Source organism: Apium graveolens, chromosome 4 (assembly GCF_009905375.1).
Source record: "Apium graveolens cultivar Ventura chromosome 4, ASM990537v1, whole genome shotgun sequence".
Lineage (NCBI taxonomy): Eukaryota > Viridiplantae > Streptophyta > Magnoliopsida > Apiales > Apiaceae > Apium > Apium graveolens.
In genome coordinates this window covers 83,523,888-83,545,966 of record NC_133650.1, presented here as the reverse complement: position 1 = coordinate 83,545,966, position 22,079 = coordinate 83,523,888, and the positions used below count along the sequence as shown (strand labels likewise).

The window sequence follows — 22,079 nt, the reverse complement described above, 5'->3', positions numbered from 1 at the left end:
ATTCATCCTGAGTTGCTCTTCTTGTTTGAACTCTAGAAGAAACATCACCAATGATAAGCTCAAAGGGGTGATCTTTTGTCCATTTCCTTTGTTGAGGTAGATTAGCTCTAGATGAAGAAACCTCATTGTTGTCTTGATGTGTGATTGAGTTTTGATTGTTAGAAACTCCCCCTGAGTTTGTGGATCTTTGATTTGAGAAAGGGAAACTTTCTATAGGTGATCTATCTTGACTTCCTGCTCCTTTTCATAACCCGACGGATGGTGAATTTTGAGTACCGACGGATGAAGCTGGTTGTCTCCTGACGGATGACACAGATTGCCTCCCGACGGATGAAGCATTATGCAACTCGACAGATGTTGAGTTTTGTGCTTCATTGGTAGTAGATTTGTCCGCATTATCCTTAGACACTGTTTCTTGATCACTTTCATCATCACTGTCATCACTAACCATCTCCACATTGTCGAATTTGAGGCTCTCATGGTAATCTCCATCTTTCAGTCCTTCAATCTTTTTATCATCAAACAAAACATCTATTGATTCCACAATAATGTTGGTTCTTAGATTGTAGATTCTATATGCTTTACCAACAGCATATCCAACAAAAATTCCTTCATCTGCTTTAGCATCAAACTTCCCATTTTGATCAGTTTGATGTCTCATAATATAGCATTTACAGCCATAGACATGAAGAATATTAGAGTTGGCTTCTTGTTCTTGAACAATTGATAGGGAGTCATGCATCTAACTTGATTAACCAGAGAAATATTCTGAGTGTAGCATGCAGTATTTACAGCTTCAGCCCAGAAATATGTTGGCAGTTTAGATTCTTCAAGCATTGTCCTTGCAGCTTCAATAAGTGATCTGTTCTTCCTTTCCACTACTCCATTCTGTTGTGGAGTCCTTGCTGCTGAAAACTCATGCAGAATCCCATTTTCCTCACAAAATGCTCTCATGACAGAATTCTTGAACTCAGTTCTATTGTCACTCCTGATTCTTCTAACCTTGAAATCAGGATGATTATTGATTTGCCTTATGTGATTGATGATGATTTCACTAGCCTCATATTTAGACTTTAGGAAATATGTCCAAGAGAACTTTGAGAAATCATCTAAAATTACTAAGCAAAATCTTTTCCTTGAGATGGACAATAAATTGACTGGTTCAGACAAATCCATGTGAAGCAGTTGCAAAGGCTCTTCAATTGTTGAATCAAGTTTCTTCCTGAATGATGCTTTAATCTGCTTCCTTTTTTGCCAGGCATCACACAGTCCATCCTTAGAAAACTCTACTAGAGGAATGCCTCTAACCAGTTCTTTCTTTACTAGCTCATTCATGGTCCTGAAGTTTAAATGGGATAGCTTCTTGTGCCATAGACAACTTTCATCCTGACTTGCTTTACTGAGAAGACAAGTTACAGATTCTACATTAGATGAGTTGAAATCAGCTAGGTACATATTTCATTTTCTCACACCATTGAGAACCACTTTGTTGCTTCTTTTCTTGGTCATAACACAGGCTTTTGAATTAAAGGTTACTGAGTTGCCTTTATCACAAAGTTGGCTGACACTCAACAAGTTGTGTTTGAGACCATCCACTAAGGCAACCTCCTCAATGATGACATTGTCCTTTGAAATCAAGCTATATCCCACAGTATAACCCTTGTTGTCATCTCCAAAAGTAATACTTGGGCCAGCTCTCTCCTTAAACTCTGTGAGCAGGGTAGATTCACCAGTCATGTGTCTTGAACAACCACTATCCAAGTACCAAAGATTCTTTCTATTTTCCTGCACACATCAAAATCAAATCAAGTTGATTTTGGTACCCAAGTTTCCTTGGGTCCTGCCTTGTTAGCTTTCTTTATCTGTTTCTTAGGCTTTATTTCATTTGACTTAGGGATATCAGTTTCATCCTTGGTCATTTAAGTTTGGCCTTTGAAACCATTCATTACAACAGAATTATCATGCATATTATTATTAACAGGGAATGGCATGCTATTAGTGAACATCTTATTCCAGTATGGCATGCTAAATGGCATTTGTGGCATACTAAATACTGCATAATAAGGATTAGGTGCAAATGGCATGTTAGCAAACTGAGCATTCATATTATGTGCAGACATAGCATTCATAGGCATGGGAGGCATGGCATTCATGTTAGGAAATTGAGGTTGCACAGACATGGAAGTAGGCATGGTAGATTTACAGTTAACAGACAAATGATTTACACTACCACACTTGACACAAATTTTTCTAGGAGCATATTTATCAGGTGTGTAGTTATTGTGTTTGTTAATCCCTACTTTACCATTCCTATTATTTTTCTTTTTAGTCTCTGTTTTTACCTCAATCTTTTCAAGTCTATCACTTAACTGTTTGACAATCATGTGACCCATATTAGCCTTTTTCCCTTTCTTAACTTGACTCGATTCTCCTAAAACAAAGTTCTTGGAAACAGACCCATATTTCTCATTCAGCTTAACAAGTTTGGCTTTACTGATAGGCTTGCTCACAGCCGACGGATGAGGATTTTCATCATTCAACGGATAACCCTTTTTGTTATCCGACGGATGATCCTCATCATCCATCGAGTCTACATCTGTAAGCACTCCATCTACCAAATTTGGTTCTAGTTTCTCTTTGTTCTTTTTCCAGGCTGCATCATAGAAAGACTCAATTCCTTGAACTTTGGTGATTTGAGCATGGACATCCCTGAATGTTTTTCATACTTTAATCACCTCTTGTTCACGCTCGAGCTGCTTCTTTAAAATTTCCTCTTTCTTCAAGGACTCAGTTAATTCCTCCTTGGCAATTTTACACTCAATTCTTAATTTTTCAAAATCAATAAACTGAGACTCAAGCACATTATTTCTCTCACTCAAAAACAAATTGTTTTCTTTGATTTTAGCATTTTCTTTAGTAAGAGACTTAAGTGTAACACGCAAATGATATAGCTCTATAGACATGTCATCTATGGCATCATTACACTCAGCTTTAGATAACTGTGCAAGGTTTGTAGTAATTACCTGATTACTTGAAGAACTTGTTTCTGTCTCATCAGACTTGGCCATTAGGGCTAGATTGACATAACTGACATCTTCATCTTCATCCAGACCATCTGCTGCCCAGTCATTTTCTTGTGTTATAGAAGCCCTTTCCTTTTATTTGAGCATCTCAAAGTATTTTTGTTTATAATACACTGGCTCAAACTTTTTCTTACTGGAATCTGACTTCCTACACTCACTGGCAAAATGCCCTGCCAAGCCATATTTGAAACATTTGAATTTTGATTTATCCACCATATTTCTATTTGGCTTGGCTGCTCCAAAGTTCTTCTTGAACTTGAGCTTGAAAAATCTCCTGGAAAGAAATGCTAGGTGTTCATCAATGTCTTCCATGTCATCTTGGCTCAAAGAATCTTCACTTTCTACTGCAAGCCCCTTGCCCTTATTCTCACAGATCCTTGAAGTTGATTCAACAACTTCCATCTTCACTTCCTTCTCCTTTTCCAACTCAGCAACTAGTGCAATGGATCCTCCTTTCTTCTTTCCTCTATCCATCCTTTCATCCTGCTCTATTTCAAGCTCATAGGTTTTCAGGATGCCATACAGTCTCTCCAAAGTAAACTTCTTATAATCTTGTGAGTTTCTTAATGAGACTGTCATTGGTTTCCATTCCTTTGGAAGAGATCTAAGGAATTTCAGATTGGAGTCTTTTGTCTAATAGACCCTTCCATGCAACTTTAGAGTATTTAGTAGTTTCTAAAACCTACTAAAAATATCAGTGAGAGACTCACTTTCTTCATTGTGAAAATGCTCATATTGCTGAATCAAGAGCTGCATCTTGTTTTCTCTAAGTTACTCAGTGCCATCACAGATTATCTGTATTGTATCCCAAACATCCTTGGCAATTTTGCAGTTGATAATGTTGTCAAACATATCTCCATCAACTCCATTAAATAGGATGTTCATGGCCTTTTTATCCTTCCTGACTTGTTCAATGTCAGGATCAGACCATTCATGCCTTGGCTTGGGGACTGATGGCTCCTTTCCTGTTACTGCTCTCATTGGAACATGAGGGCCTCTTTCTATGCAGTCAACATAGGCCTCATCTTGAGAAAGCAAATGAAGATGCATCTTTACCTTCCAATGATGGTAATTATCTTTATCCAGAAAAGGGATCTTGACTCCAACATCCTTCTTGTTCATCTTGATGTATTGTTTTGATCTTTAAACTCTTTGTAAGTTAAGAGCTTGCTCTGATACCAATTGTTAGTCCCTTAACAATATGACAAGAATTATAGAAGGGGGTTGAATGGAATTCTTGAAACTTTTTCTTGAAATAAAATGTTCTAACTCAAATATAAATATAAGTGTATTGATTAGCACAATGCGGAATAAAAACTTAAGTGAATCAAAATACAAGTAATTAAAAATAGGAGTCTTTAAAAACTTTCTGGTGGATTTGAATGATTCCACCAGAGATATATATTATATATCGAGAGAACCCTGTGTGCAGAAATGTTCACAGCTGCTTACAATAATTGAACTTCTAAGACTACAGAGAAATGCTAAGAATCCTGCTTACAAATGTTTCTCTGCTTTCTTGCTTAGATCGATGGTGTCTTAGTTGCTACTACTTGGTTTATATATCACCAAGATTACAAAATAATAAGACAAGATAATAAAACAAAAACTATCTAGTCTATTACAATGCTATTTCATTACTCTATTCCAGCATCTTTGAATATCTTCATAATAGCATGGAAATGGCAATGCTTCTTTGTTCTCGAAAACCCAGTTGAATAGGCTACCACATTCCATTTGCATCCACTCGACGCATGTGACTGTGTTGTCACTATCAACAGATATTTGAATTCTTTATCCGTCGGGTTCATGATCATCCGTTGAGTTATTGATCATCCATCGGATTGTCTATTTGATCATCCGTCGACTTCATTGTAGGTTATCCGTCAGGTAGCAAACTGGCACTTGACTTCATTTCATTTATGCAGAATTACAAGATATCATATATGTACAATTAATCAACCTATTCTGTATATCTAGTTAAAGTCAACATGACTTGAATACTACTTACAAAATCTATACAATGGTGAATGCAGAAATGTGCTACTGACTTATTGTTACATAAACTACTCACTCGATAGATAATAAGTCATCATCCGTCGGGACTATAATGAGTCATTCGTCGGGACTATAAATCTTATCCGTTGAGTGCTACATTATTTTACTAAGTAAAATCTACTAAGGTGTTTTGTTCATGAAATCATCAAGTACACAACATATACACAACATGTTTGTGACTGATTCATCATATTTAATCTCGTAATCTTCATTCGTTCGCTATCTTATATTGTAGATACCTCCTAGACGTGATCCTTTTCATATTGACCCCGCTCAGCTTACTGAGATGATAGGGCAAGCAGTGGCTCGGGCTGTATAGCAGGCTTTGGCAAACCAAGGAAATCAGAATGGCGAGGGAAATCAGAATGGAGAAGGAAATCAGAATGGAGAGGGAAATCAGAATGGACAAGAAAATCGGAATGGCAATGGGAATCGGAATCAGAACGGTTAGGGCCATCAGTTGGAGCCATTTGTATGGTTGGAGAGGTTTGTGAAGCAGAAACTAGACTTTTTAGTACAACACCGACTCCCATTGATGTTGAAAATTGAATTGTTCATCTCGAGAAGATTTTTGATGCACTGGGTTGTGATGAGATTCAGAAGGTTAGGTAAGCTGTGTATAAGTTGGAGGGGGATGCTCAGAGGTGGTGGAGAGGAGTGAAAGCTACTAAAGGGGAGCAGTATGCAGAGGCTTTAGAATGGCAGGGATTCAAGGAGGTATTCTATGAGCAATACTTCTCTAATACCGATAGGGAGGCTTATTTAAGGGAGTTTCCTTCTATTGTGCAGCACCATGATGAGAGCATTACTGATTATATGGCGAGGTTTATAAGGTTGGCTGGATTTGTTGAGACATTTGCAGGGACTGCTGCACAGCAGGCTGATAAATTTAAGTGGGGGTTGAAGTCGTATCTGAGGGGTTCCATAATCTCCTTTAAATTTGATAATGTGGCAAATATGGCTGATGCAGCAAAGGATGTTGAGAAAGAGTGTATAGATTTTAGGACTTCCAGGTCTAATAGTGTTAGTAAGAGGACTAGGGATGCTCAGGGTTTTGCATAGGGTAGACAGTGGTATGGAGGTCACAGTGGTCAACATGGATAGTGGCGCGGCCAGAATCTAGATTTAGGGGTGGTCAGTCATTCCACGGCCGGAATCAGTATGCTGGTCAAAATCAGAATCAGCAGTTTCAGCGACAGAAGCAGCCTAGGTAGTGGCAGAATCGTCAACAGGGGTAGAGCCTTTACTCAGTATATGGAGGTAACCCCAATATGATTCCAGTGGCTCCTTGTGCTACATGTGGTGGACATCATCCAAGTAGAGCTTGTTATAGACAGGCTGGGACTTGTTTCTTGTGTGGTAGCATGTCCCATAGGGCAAAGGATTGTACAGTGTCGCGCAATACTGGTGAAGGAGGAGCTGGCGGTGGTAGTGGCAGTCAGCAGAATCCTACAACCAGAGTGTTTGCATTGACTGCAAATTAGGCATCAGCTAATTCAGGTACCATTTCACGAACACTTCTTATTGGTATACGTGATGCTTATCATTTGTTCGACCCATTCTGTTGTGTCTTTATCATTTATTCGTCATCTTGGCGTTGCACCTTCATTATTATATCCTCATATATTTATTGCTACCCCGATGGGGAATTCTGTTATTATATCTGATATATATCCAGAGTGTACGATAATTGTTGGAGATAGAAATTATAAGGTTAACTTGCTTCCGATGGAGATGCATGACTTTGATATTATCTTGGGTATGGATTGGTTATGTGAACATCGTGCCACAATTGATTGTCAAGGAAAAAGGATGATCTTTGGGGATATAGATAAACAAGAATTTGTATACCAAGGGTCTCAGCCGAAGGGGGATGTTAAGTTAATTTATGCTCTAAAGGCGAGTAAATTGTTTTCTAAGGGTTGTGATGGATACCATGTTTTCATGAAGGATACATCGAAGGATGAACCTCACATCGAGGATTATCCAGCTGTGAGGGAGTATAAAGATGTGTTCCCCGATGAGTTATCAGGTTTCCCATCATATAGAGAGGTGGAGTTTACTATTGAACTATTTTCAGGTGTTGAGCCTATTTCTAAGGCGCCTTACCGGATGGCACCACTTGAGTTGCAGGAATTGAAGGAACAGCTGCAGGAGTTGTTGGATAGGGGATTTATCAGGCCAAGTGTGTCTCCATGGGGCGCTCCTGTGTTGTTTGTGAAGAAAAAGGATGGTTCCATGAGATTGTGCATTGACTATAGGGAGTTGAATAAGGTGACTGTCAGAAACAGGTATCCTTTGCCACGTATTGATGACTTGTTTGATCAGTTGCAAGGGGCGAAGTACTTTTCGAAGATAGATTTGAGATCTGGTTACCATCAGTTACGAGTTAGGGAGGAAGACATTCTGAAGACTGCATTTCACACTCATTATGGTCATTATAAGTTTCTCGTGATGTCCTTTGGGTTGACGAATGCAGCAGTAATATTTATAGATTTGATGAATCAGGTCTTTCATGATTATCTGGATAAATTTGTGGTAGTCTTCATCGGTGATATCTTGATATACTCTAGGAGCAGAGAGGAGCATTTACGTACTGTACTTGAAATTTTGAGGGAGAAGAAGTTGTTTGCGAAATTTTCCAAGTGTGAATTCTGGTTGGAGGAAGTGGCATTCTTGGGGCATATTGTGTCTGGTAGGGGTATTGAGTTGGATCCTGCGAAAGTTGAGGCTATTACTAATTGGCCCAGACCTAGCAATGTGACGGAGGTGAGGAGTTTCTTGGGTTTGGCAGATTACTACAGGCATTTTGTGGAAGGTTTCTCTTTCATAGCTTTACCATTGACTCAGTTAATGAGGAAGGGAATTAAGTTCGAGTGGAATGATGATCGTGAGAAGAGCTTTCAAGAGTTAAAAAAGAGGTTGATGTCAGCTCCAATACTTGTGTTGCCATCAGGGAGTGGAGGTTTTCAGGTTTATAGTAATATTTCTAAGAGAGGATTGGGGTGCGTTCTTATGCAGCATGGGAAAGTCATTTCTTACACCTCTAGGCAACTTAAAACTTATGAGGTGAACTATCCTACCCATGACTTGGAGTTAGCTGCTGTGGTATTTGCTTTGAAGATCTGGAGACACTATCTTTATGGAGAGACTTGTGACATCTTTAATGATCACAAGAGTCTAAAATACATTTTTACTCAGAAATAGCTTAATATGAAACAGCGGAGGTGGCTTGAAATTCTTAAGGATTATGATGCAAATATTCAGTACCATTCAGTGAAGGCGAATGTAGTGGCAGACGCTCTTAGTAGGAAGAACTTGCGGGAGTGTTGCAGGAATTGAAGGAACAGCTGCAGGAGTTGTTGGATAGGGGATTTATCAGGCCAAGTGTGTCTCCATGGGGCGCTCCTGTGTTGTTTGTGAAAAAAAAAGGATGGTTCCATGAGATTGTGCATTGACTATAGGGAGTTGAATAAGGTGACTGTCAGAAACAGGTATCCTTTGCCACGTATTGATGACTTGTTTGATCAGTTGCAAGGGGCGAAGTACTTTTCGAAGATAGATTTGAGATCTGGTTACCATCAGTTACGAGTTAGGGAGGAAGACATTCTGAAGACTGCATTTCACACTCGTTATGGTCATTATGAGTTTCTCGTGATGTCCTTTGGGTTGACGAATGCAGCAGTGGTATTTATAGATTTGATGAATCAGGTCTTTCATGATTATCTGGATAAATTTGTGGTGGTCTTCATCGGTGATATCTTGATATACTCTAGGAGCAGAGAGGAGCATTTACGTACTGTACTTGAAATTTTGAGGGAGAAGAAGTTGTTTGCGAAATTTTCCAAGTGCGAATTCTGGTTGGAGGAAGTGGCATTCTTGGGGCATATTGTGTCTGGTAGGGGTATTGAGTTGGATCCTGCGAAAGTTGAGGCTATTACTAATTGGCCCAGACCTAGCAATGTGACGGAGGTGAGGAGTTTCTTGGGTTTGGCAGATTATTACAGGCATTTTGTGGAAGGTTTCTCTTGCATAGCTTTACCATTGACTCAGTTAATGAGGAAGGGAATTAAGTTCGAGTGGAATGATGATCGTGAGAAGAGCTTTCAAGAGTTAAAGAAGAGGTTGATGTCAGCTCCAATACTTGTGTTGCCATCAGGGAGTGGAGGTTTTCAGGTTTATAGTAATGTTTCTAAGAGAGGATTGGGGTGCGTTCTTATGCAGCATGGGAAAGTCATTTCTTACACCTCTAGGCAACTTAAAACTTATGAGGTGAACTATCCTACCCATGACTTGGAGTTAGCTGCTGTGGTATTTGCTTTGAAGATCTGGAGACACTATCTTTATGGAGAGACTTGTGACATCTTTACTGATCACAAGAGTCTAAAATACATTTTTACTCAGAAATAGCTTAATATGAGACAGCGGAGGTGGCTTGAAATTCTTAAGGATTATGATGCAAATATTCAATACCATTCAGTGAAGGCGAATGTAGTGGCAGACGCTCTTAGTAGGAAGAACTTGGGGGAGTGTTGCATCTCTTATTACTCAGCTGCACCTTATTTCAGATTTGGAGCGCTTGGGTGTTGAGTTATATGTTAGAGGATCAAATGGTAGTATTGCAAGTTTAAAAGTGGAACCGAAATCTTGTTTCAATGGTTAAGGAAGCTCAGAAGAGTGATACAGGTTTGGAAGCTATTAGATCCGAGGTGGTAAGTGGCAAGGAAAAACATTTTCGTGTTGATGATGAGGGTGTGATATGGTTGGGTAGTAAATTGTGTGTTCCCTCAGACCCGGCAATTCGTGAGAAAAGTTTGAAGGAGGTTCAAAGTTCTTCATTCTCTATTCACCCAGGTTCCAGTAAGATGTATAGGGATTTGAAGAAGCACATTTGGTGGAGTGGAATGAAAGGAGATATAGCAGAATTTGTGGGGAAATGTCTTACATGTCAACAGGTGAATATAGATCATCAGAGGCCTAGTGGACTATTGCAGCTAGTAGATATTCCAGTTTGGAAGTGGGAAAACATTAATATGGATTTTGTGACTCATTTGCCGAGGACTTTCAAGAAGAATGATGTTATATAGGTGGTGGTTGATAGACTCGCTAAGTCCGCTCACTTCTTGCCAATTAGAGAGACTACTCATGTTCATGAGTTGACATAGATTTTTCAGCGAGATATTATTAGACTTCATAGTGTGCCCGTGTCGATAGTTTCTGACAGGGATACGAGACTTATATCACGTTTTTGGAAGGGTTTCTAACAAGCTTGGTGTACAAGGCTTAATTTTAGTACATCTTATCATCCACATACAGATGGACAATCGAAGAGGACGATTTAGACATTGAAAGATATGTTGAGGGCTTGTGCTTTGGAGTGGATAGGTGATTGGGATAAATATCTATATCTTGTCGAGTTTGCATACAATAATAGTTGGCACGCGAGTATTGGTATGCCACCATTTGAGGCTTTGTATAGTAGGAGGTGTAAGGCACCATCTTGTTGGGATGAGGTTGGTGAGAGAGTCATTGAAGGGCCAGAGTTGGTTAAAATCACCAATGAGAAGGTAGATAAAGTTAAAGAAAGTTTTGAGGAGGCTCGATCGCGTCAAAAGAGCTATGCGGACCAACACATAAAGTTTGGTGGATTTGAACCGGGTGATCATGTGTTCTTAAAGGTATCGCCTTGTAAGGGTGTGAAGCGTTTTGGTATGAAAGGGAAAGCTTAGTCCGAGATATGTTGGACCTTTTGATGTTATGGAGAAAGTTGGGGAAGTATCTTATAGAGTTGCATTGTCGCCGCAACTATCTCATGTGCATAATGTGTTTCATGTGTTTGTTTTGAGGGGCTAAAAATATCATCCATTACACATAGTTCAGTATCCATTACATAAGATTAGAGAGGATATTTCTTGTGAGGAAGAAGTAGAGGTTATCTTAGCTCGAGAGGAGCGAGTTTTGAGGAAGAACATCATTGCGTTTGTGAAAGTTTTGTGGAAAAATCATTCGAAGAGAGAGGCTACTTGGGAATTAGAAGAATCTATTTGTGAGAAATATCCGCATTTATTTGATTCAGGTACTGGTATTTAGTTTCGTTTGATTCCGGGGATGAAATCCTTTTTAAGGGGGTATATATGTAATATACGTGAATTTTAGATAATGATAATAATAATAATTATAATAATAATAGGATTATAACTACAATGATTTTGATTTATTCTCTAATTAAAAAAGAAAAGGGATACCGATAAAATACTTGTTCAATCATTGAAATTCTAATAATTATAGGAAGTTACAACACTATATAAATCCTTCAAAGACAATCTTCTTTATTATATTATAAAACCTAATTGAGAGAGAGGAAGAGTAGGCGGTCGGGGAGAAAAACTGAGTACAAAAGCAGGAGAGAGGAGAGAAGTTGCAGAGGGGAGTGACAGAGAAACATAGTAAATCGTGAACAATACACAAGGAAAAAGGTATACAATTCTATTCTAAATAATCTCATTTGCATTGTTTTTACATATTTGGATAGGGCCCCACCCCGTCTCCACTGGATCTGTTCCTACAATATGTATATCAAATAAATTGCATGTTAATGAAACTTTAGTTCGCGTGGGTTAAGTCACGAAAATTGAATATTAACATTAACATATGTAATCATACATGAACAATTAAACTTTAATCCATCACAAGTCTTAGAATTTATTGATACAAATATAGTGTGAAGATTTGTTAGGACTAATTTTAATAGAAGTAAAAATTGTAAGTTGATAATTTAAAATATTTAATAATTTGCCCTACTCTGTTTTCTATGTGATAGAAATAAACTTTGTAATCAAAACCAAACTTATGAACTTGTGTCAAAAGAAAAAAGAGAGAAGGAACTAGTGTTATCATTAGGTTATTATAATAATATTTTTCTAGATGATTATAACACCTACCTAACGCATGATGCATTACTTTAATTGTTTCATGATATGCCTATAGTTCATGACCAATGTTGATTTATTTAAATTCATGATATTCTTCAGTTGTGTACATAATTTTATATATTAAAATATAATTGATTATGGTTAGAAAATCTGTTTACTAGGCTCCTGATGTTGAATATTTGTGAATAAAGGATTAAAAGTATGAACTATCATTTACAAGTCGCAGTGCTTCGGTTATTAGATTTGTAGTAATACAATATTTAATTATTTTGGTGATTAGATCGAGGCTCGTGAGTTTAGTGGATTCGTGAATTTTGTGGATATTTGGGTTTACTACTTTTAGGTACGGATTCTGTCCATTTCTATTCCGCGCTACTCCTCGTATTCATTATATTTATTTGATTCATTTCGTTCTACCTTTTGTTCATTTCGTTAATATTTGATTTGGCCATTTTAACTTCCGAAAATTATTTTGAAAATTTTAAATATCTGTTATGCGGTTTTTAAAAATTATTTATGACACCCTCTGTTTTGGAAATCTGAATTATTGGTTTGAAATGATTTTAAATTTTGCGAGAATATTTTTATTTTGAACCCTTGGTGTGATTTATGGTATACCGAGTTAACCAGCTGTAGGGGTAATACAACTATGTCATTGCGGCACCAGTGACATGACACTTCCGTGACAGTGTGATTGGTCACGGCGTATCCTTCTGTTAGCTCTTGGGAAGAGCTTTTGCGCATTTGATATTTGTTCAGGATACGTGGGTGCACCCAGAGTTTGATTTGTGATTTGATTTATGGTGACGTTATATATGCCGTACACGTTATCCATTCTGTTGCACACATTAGGTACCCTATGATGTGTGTATTTGTATCTGTTCTGATCTCGGTATGACATATCCTAACCCTCGTTGCTTCAGCCTTACTTATTTTTAAAATTGTTGTTTTATTATAAATTGCTAATTATTTATTTCCGATCTCTTGTCTTATAAATTGTATTCCAAATCCGTACTGGGCGTTTGGCTCATGCCGTATTCTTTTTCTGCCAGGTGCTTAGGGGGATCTGGGACTGTGCGATGGAGAGCTACCCTATTTATTGTTTAGAATTTCAGACTTTATCAGTATCTAGATTTAATTATTTATTTAGAGATTTCAATATTTATATTATTGGTTTAGACAGTTTGGAGATTTAATATTATTTTGGAGATTTTAAACTGTTTAATTATTGTTTAGAAATACATTAGTGCTCTGTTTGCAGGTTTATGGATTTTAAGTAATATCTCTTTTTATTTAAAGAATGGGGTGTTACAGTCTTGATCAAGACATGTTTAACAATGTCATAAACTGCAAGATTGTTAAGGAATTTTGGGATCAAGTTCAAGTGCTATGTGAGGGAACTAAGCAAGTTAGAGAAAATAAGATGCAACTTCTCATACAACAATATGAACACTTCCATTTTGAAGATGGTAAGTCCTTGAATGATACTTTCAATAGATTTCAAAAGTTGTTAAATGGACTAAAGTTCTATGGAAGAGTATACCAAACCAAGGATTCCAACCTAAAATTCCTAAGGTATTTAAGAAAGAATTTTTCAAAAAAGCAAAAAGAAGTCATAATTTCATTCAACCCCCCTTTTGTAATTCTGTTGTTGTATTGTTAGGGAATAACATGTTTTAATAGTAACAGAACATAAATGATAAAATTACAATTTAAAATCTACCGTTTTCAAAAAAATAGTAAATATGCAAGAATTTAGACAAGATAGTATTTTTGTAATAAATTAATATAATTTTAGTATTTTTGACAAATTCTCAAAAATAAATTGATACAATAGCTAAGACGATCGTCAGATATAGCAATCCTTGTGAACGTCATTCATATTTTGATAAAACAACCATATTTGAATAATACATGAATTAATAATTAGCTTTTAATGCGAAATATATCGAAACATGGCTAAATTTTATTTGTTTTACTCAAAAAATGAACGAAATAGAGAATTTTAAATAATCGTGATTAAGAGTATATTGACGTTGATATAGATTTATAGTAGTATGCTTATTATTGTGGCCATAAATTATAATTATTATTATTAAGTTAAAATCGAATTTTGTTGTTGATTGATGGAAAAAAAAATAGTAAAACAGTTAATCATCAATCATCAATATCACTATACTTATATAAAGGAGAAGATGGGAACATTTAGGTGGAGCATCTCAGATCGTATAATTCTATTTTTCTAATTTTTCCAATTTTTTGAGTTAATAAAAATTAAAAAACTACAATTACCTTATATTCTCCTAGATATATTATCATCATTCGTAATATTCTCCTAAAATATCTACGACATCTTCCATTCGTAATATTCTCCTTCTTCCATTAAGATTCTTGAAATCAACTTACCATCATAATATTCTTCTAAAACTTCTACATTCTTTTTCAATAAACATACCATCTTGATATTCTCCTGTACTTTTTGTTTTTCCTAAAATCAATTTACTATATTATATTTTTCTAATAAATTATCTTTTTGTTTTTAGCTTATAAAATATTACAAAGACAAACATCTATAATTTATCATCTTTCGTAATAGTCTCCTAAGATTTCTACAATATCTTCCTAAGATTATTTAAATTAACTTATTATCATAAAATTTTCTTAAAACTTCTCCGCTCTCTTTAATTCAACTTACTATATTGATATTTTCCTAATTTTTTTAACACCATTTCTCCTTTTTTTCCTAACATTAACTCAGTATATTATATTTTACTAAAAATTTTCTTTTACCTTTTTCAAATGAAATAATACAAAGACATGTATCTATTAATATATTTTCTCAAATTTTTATATTATTAAATAAAAAAAATATTACATTCATTATTGACTAATAAATAATACTTATTCCATCCCACCCAATTATATTGAATTTGGACACGAAAATTAAGAAAAAGTGTAACTTAGAGAAAAGTGAGTAAAATGGCGGGACTAGTTAATAATGTATAAAGTGAGTTTATTGGAGGAAATTAGTAAATGCAGATGTGGTCAATTTATATATTATAAAAGTCTACTATTTTAGGTAATTTTTGGAATATAAAGAAATGAAAGAGAGGTCACAAACAAATAGGAAGAAATGAGAGAGAGTATAATTTTATGATATGGAGTAAACATATTTAACGAAAAAATGACTTTTTAAACTTCTTATTTTATTATAGTTTTTTACTATTCATAATTTCAGAATAACGAAAATTATATGAGAAATACAAAAAAGGATAAAAATAAACGGAACATTAATTGAGAAAGGCTGATGCAAAAGACGTCTTAATTAACTATTTAACTAATACTCGTAAGTAGCGTTCTAAAAATCGGTCGATTAATCGGAGTTCGGACGGTTTCCGTCTCGATTAATCGTTAATCAGATCAAAGTACGGTTTTTCAAATAATCGATCAAAATTCGGACAGTTCGGGAAAAATCCGTCGATTCGGGTCAAAAATCGGTCGAATCGGTCAAAGTTGGAAATTAATAAAAAAATATATTTTTAAAGAAAAATTGAAGTTTTTTGAAAATAATAATTAATATTTAACATTTAATAAATAATAATGATGAATTTGTGTTTGATGACGTGTTTGATGACGATCAGGAAGGCTACTAAATTAGATTAGCAGCTCATAACACAAATTTATATATATTAATTTTATAATTTCCAAGTAGTGACTTGTGAGCAGTGTTGTGAAAAACGCATTAAGCAGACGCTTAAGCGGGGGCTTAAGCAGAATCGGATGTAAAAACGGTTGGATTAGTGTAAAATCGGATAATTAAGCGTTTAATAAAGTTTAAGCGGGTTTAAGCGGTTTTAAGCGAATTTTGACCATTTAAACGGTTTTTGACGAAATTGAATGGGGATTAAAAAATAATTAGAAAAAGAAAAATATTACTTTTTAAAGAGGTGTAATTTAATATTTTTAAATGTTACTTGTATTTTTTTTAGTTAATTATGATTTTGTGAAAGATCATTTTATTGATTTATTTTAATATATGGATGTTATCTCTTTATTCAAAAAAATATTCAGTATTTTTAATATATATACATATATATATATTTATTAATAATCCGACTAATGGCCTGCTTTTAAAACCGCTTAAGCGTCCTTAAGCGCTAGAAGGTGACCTCAACGCTTATGTCCGATTTGCGCTTTTTACAACACTGCTTGTGAGTAGTCAATAGTAATTAATTAATATAAACCACTTAAATATCAATTATGAACTAATAATGATGATTTTTTTTATTAATTTTATCATTTAAATATCAATATTGAATAAATGATATGTATTTTTTTTGTAAAATTTTATAGAAAGTTAGTGACATTTAAATAAAATTATTTATAATTATTTATTAAATTAATTATTTTCAATTAATACTCTAATTAATTAATTCAATTAATCACCAATTATCCTATTAATCACTACAAGGATGACTGTCGAATAATCCCGAGTTTCACTTTCCCTAACGCTTCTCCAAGGTAATACGCGGACTAGTTTTGAAAGTAACTACCTGTAACCTGATCAATCACTCACTCCGCTCGGCATCTCTAATTTGTGACCCTGCATTTTTATATCCCCTTTCCTCTTCCAATTATTAAAAAAATATTAATAATATTATTATCATCAGATATAAGGGGGTTTTGTGAGATCTCGATCTCTCTCCAATTCTCTCTACAGATCTGTAAATCACTCGTTCCCAATCACACAAAAACAATGTATGGGTTCGAAGCAATGACGTTCAACATCCATGGAGGATATCTAGAAGCGATCGTAAGAGGACACAGATCTGGTTTACTCACCGCCGCTGATTACAACAATCTCTGCCAGTGCGAAACCCTAGATGATATCAAGATGCATCTCTCTGCCACTGAGTACGGTCCTTATCTTCAAAACGGTTAGTCCTTTTCTTTTTAATTCAATTATATTGTTAACAAATTGTATTTGCTGAGCTACTTGTGTACTTAATTGCATACTTAATTGCGTAATCGTTAAACGATGATTTATATACGTATGGATTTATTTCGGTGATAATTAGACTGTATCACGGTAGAGTTGATTCGTTTCGATAAATTACAGTAAGTGAGAGTTTGATTATAACTATTTTTACTAATTATCATTTCATTTTCATGTACTGAGTTGCTATTTATATCGTTACTAATCTATATGGATATGCATACTGAAGCATGTTACAGTAACTCTAGATAGATCACTTTACAGTTAGTTAGAGTCTGAAGAAATCTTCCTACTACGCTTTATCTTTGTTATCCTTATCTCTCCCCCTCAAGCGCAATTGTCCGGCCATGACAGTAAGCTTTTCTCGTAGCATCTGGAATCGGTGTAGATTTACCGTCATTACCTTATATAAAGATTTTGTTTTTTTCTATTGACAGGACTCTGCAATTTAAAGCTGTTAATTGATATAATTTTTGTAAAAAACTATGCTACCTACATACATATATGCGTAATGCTAACATGATTTATAGACAGGCGTGTTTAGTTTTGAAATGAGACTAAGGATGATTGGTTTTTTTATCAGGTGAAATTGTATGAGCCAAATAGGTTTGACAATCAGTTGAATCGTAAATTGATTGAGATGAGTTGATTTTGTTACCTTTTGGCCTTTGAGTAGTACAATTTTAGAAACTATCTACTTTGGTAGTGAAGATCAAACTTGAGGCCGCTAGTGATCCTTTTTTCTTGCTTTTTTAAAATGCTCTTTAGATCAACAAACTAATTCCGATATGCATTTATATAAGCTTGATGTGATTAAGTTTATTACTACTTGAAAATTTGGAATGACGTGAGCATTGCAATATTCCTAGCTTACCTATATATTTACATGCTATGATGCGTTTTTTTTCCACTTGCAGAAATATATGAGATTTTCAAGTTTGAAGAAATTTTGTTAAAGAAGCCTGTACAATGACTTCTTGTTTTATTATGTATGATTTTGCAGAACCGTCCCCATTGCATACTACTACCATTGTGGAGAAATGTACTCTCAAACTGGTTGATGAGTACAAACACATGCTATGCCAAGCTACAGAGCCTTTGTCAACTTTCTTGGAGTACATTACGTACGTGTAATCCATCTCTTTTGAAATAATTTATTCCTTATATATTTTAAAGAGTAAGGTAGATCGAAAATCACATGATTTGTTTTGGTTTATAAAGAATTTATCAAAACACCGACACTTGAATGGGGACTGTTTAAGATCACTATGAAATTACAATGTGATTTAATAAATTAAAAGGCTAGTTCAGGCCGATTTTAGTTTTAAATTTTTATAATGATAAAACGGATCACTGCTTCCAAGAGCTTTGTGACTTGCGAATTTTCGACTAGTCGACTAATCGGTACTGGTCGAGCGCCATGACAACAATGGTTTTTATAATGACAACAACATATCACTGCTTTGTAAGATGTAATGTTTACGTATCTGTATAAAGTAAATATCGGAGATTAAGAGTCATTTTCTGGTCAAACTTTTTCTCAACGTAAGTTTAGCTTGTCAAATTCATTAATTAATGGATAAATAATGGAAATACAGAATTACAGATAATGTACTTGAAGTCCTCAAGTGATCATGTTATGATAATAAAACATTGCATGTGTCCCTATTATTTAGTGTTCGATGTATGATTTAAATCTTAATGCTTCATTACCCAGAACAGAGTGCTACTATTATCTTTGACAGCACATTTTGTCTTATTGATTCTGAATTTTGAATAGGTTTCCAAACCTTATCAAATTGCGTGCTTCTTCCCAAAGTCTTGGACAAACAGAATTTTGTACCATTATTACAACAAAATTAGACTATGACCCTTGCTCATTTTCTTTGTACACTAAGATTAAGTTGAAGCAGATAAGCCGGTTAAGTAATTAGTTTGATTTGCAAATTAATTTAATTCAAGATTAAAGAAGTTGAGTCTTAAAACTCTATACCGGAGGCTTCCTGTTGCCTGGAGAATTGAGAGAGAGGAAGGAAAACTTTTAAAAATAGTTAGAGCCTTAGAGCTCACTTATGATTTTAAATCTAATAGTTGTTTGTGTGATCCAGATATGGCCACATGATTGACAATGTTGTGCTAATTGTCACTGGGACCTTGCATGAGAGAGATGTTCAAGAACTGCTAGAGAAATGCCATCCATTGGGCATGTTTGACAGGTAAACCTACCCATCATGATTTGTGATTTTCCAGAAGTGTCTGAGAATTAAAGTTTTTGTTGCTCGTCCTTCCTTCAGCATTGCAACCCTGGCAGTAGCTCAAAACATGCGAGAGCTTTATAGGCTTGTGCTTGTCGACACCCCTCTAGCTCCATACTTCTCTGAGTGTATCACCTCTGAGGTACTGATCGGTGAACTTTCAGTTTGATTAACCTCTTAGTCTTTTTGTATGAATTTAAAATGGGGTAATCTCTATATGCTACATACTGTCCTTAATTTACAGTAACCTTAGGTGGAATGCAAAAATAAATAGCCTACAATCAATCCTTAAATCTACAATATAACACTTTACATAGCTTAATTAGATTGTAGACATTTCTCCAGTCATATATTAACAATAGCTGAAAAAACTGCCTTGGAACCTGTTTTTACAATTCTCATTTTTTTGTATATTTTTATGTTTTTGGTATATTAATTATCGGTTTGTAAGAACATATAGTAGTAAATCAAAATAAGATATGTACATATTTATTTTTAGAACCAGATTTATTTCTATTCCAGAACATATAGTCTAAATAGTTTATGTTATTTGCTTTCAGAAAAACTTGTTATATGTTAACGTGAATATTATCCAATATATTTCTATACATAACAAGGCAAAGAAAGGTTTGGTTTTGATAATTAAATTTTGATTTTCTTTGGAAGTACACATACATGTTTCCATTGGCATACTTCCTGTATCTGTTAATAGTGGGTCTGTTGGCCTGAAAAGCATTCTTATTAAAGATTGTGTTGGAACTAAATTTTTTAGCTTAGGATTTAAAATGAAGCTTTTATAAAATAGGATTTGTTGCCTCATAAATTATAATAATGATTATATTAATAGCAACATTCATGTTTATAATATGCAATGTTAGGCACTTAAAGGAACTCTTGATTAAAGCTTCTATACTTTTATAATTTTATCAGTTTATTGAGTTAAAAAGGTTAAATAGTGGGTTTGATACCAATCTAAAAACTTAAAATTAGAAAAAACAATTAATCTTAATTGTTTTATGATTCTTCTTAATGCAATAAGCTTTTGTAATTTTTGTTCACAGGACTTGGATGATATGAACATTGAAATAATGAGAAACACTCTATATAAGGCATACCTTGAAGATTTCTACAGGTTTTGCCAGGTGAGAATAGATGGTGACTTGTAGGTTTCTTGCCCGAGTTGTTTGTGTAATTCATTATTCAGATTCTCTCCTTTCGTGCTAAACTTATTTCTATGTATCCTATGAAAATAGAAATTGGGTGGTGCTACAGCAGAAATCATGTCCGACCTTCTTGCGTTTGAGGCTGACAGAAGAGCTGTTAACATCACCATAAACAGGTTTTTGGATCTCATATTTGTATATTTATTTTCTAACTTTTCAATTTTTTAAAAGTCTTATACGGGTTTGTACTTCTCTGCAGTATCGGCACTGAGCTTACTCGAGATGACCGGAGAAAGTTGTACTCTAGCTTTGGCTTACTGTAAGCTCTTGGTAATGATTAATTTAATATTAACCTAGATCCTAGATGCATGTTTGACTTCTCTACATTTTCTATAGTTACCCATATGGTCATGAAGAACTTGCTGTCTGTGAAGATATTGATCAGGTATGCCTATATTGAGTTTCAATGTCAAAATCTATCTGATTGTTATCTTTTACTTGATGGGTAATAATTAAAGTTAACGGCTCATATATTCTTTGCTCTCTTGTTGTAGGTTCGTGGTGTGATGGAAAAATACCCTCCTTACCAATCCATTTTTGCCAAGTTATCTTATGGAGAGAGTCAGATGCTAGACAAAGCTTTTTATGAAGAGGAGGTGAAGAGACTCTGCTTATCATTTGAGCAACAGGTTTGTACTTGTGAAACTGTGCCAAATTGTGTGTTGTGAAGACCAATCAAAAGTAGCTGATGCTTTTTATGTTTTTAGAAATTATTGTTGCATTCTTGATTTATGCGTAAATATGAATCCTTTGTGCTCTGCAGTTCCATTATGCGGTATTTTTCGCATATATGAGGTTAAGGGAGCAGGAGATTCGAAACCTAATGTGGATATCTGAGTGTGTGGCTCAGAACCAGAAGTCCAGGGTGCATGATAGTGTTGTCTTCATATTTTAGTCGCTTTATCAGTATTTCGGAACCAACTTTTGAGGCAAATTCTTTGCTGTAAATGTATTCCAAGGCAGTCTTTTGATAGTTGCAAGTTGCCAGAAACAAATTGTTCACAACCCCGCAGTGTGGGCAGCTCTCCAATAAGCTTCTTTTAATTGAAAAAAATGTGTATTCTAGTATTGGTTATCGGGCGAGAACATTAGATTTCCTTGTTAATGGTTGATGTAAGTTTGATGTTTGAACACAAATTATCTGTGATGTATAAAATAACTTTGCAATATATATGGAATAAATTGCATATATCAGTTTTCAAAGAATACAGACATTATACATTTTTGTATTTGTCGATACAAACATTATAGGAGTACTTTGGGGCCGTTTGGATCATGATAATTTAAACTAGCTAACGGGTTGGAATTTCATGATCTAAACACTTAGTTGACTAATTAATTAGATATGGAGTATAGCAAAACATGCAGTGCAACATTTTTTTTTACTAGATGACATTGTTTCTCATTTAGGAGACAATTAATTGCCAAAATATCTATCGGACATCAGTAGCTTCTTTCATACCCAATGTTATATAGTCCCAGAGTCAGCTCCTTTAGGGTTTGAATCGATTTTCTGTCAACTTTGAAGTCCT

At 34.9% G+C, this 22,079-nt stretch overlaps 1 protein-coding gene across 1 annotated transcript; it reads left to right on the top strand.

The window, feature by feature from the left end:
- Window positions 1-16,635: 16,635 nt before the first annotated feature.
- On the top strand, window positions 16,636-21,753 carry LOC141718127 (V-type proton ATPase subunit d2). The gene is made up of 10 exons (XM_074520498.1): window positions 16,636-17,010; window positions 18,073-18,193; window positions 19,178-19,285; window positions 19,364-19,466; window positions 20,386-20,466; window positions 20,578-20,663; window positions 20,747-20,806; window positions 20,884-20,932; window positions 21,042-21,176; window positions 21,311-21,753. The coding sequence occupies exons 1-10, from the start codon at window positions 16,830-16,832 to the stop codon at window positions 21,440-21,442; spliced, it is 1,056 nt and encodes a 351-aa protein (XP_074376599.1). The 5' UTR covers window positions 16,636-16,829; the 3' UTR covers window positions 21,443-21,753.
- The last annotated feature ends 326 nt before the right edge of the window (window positions 21,754-22,079 follow it).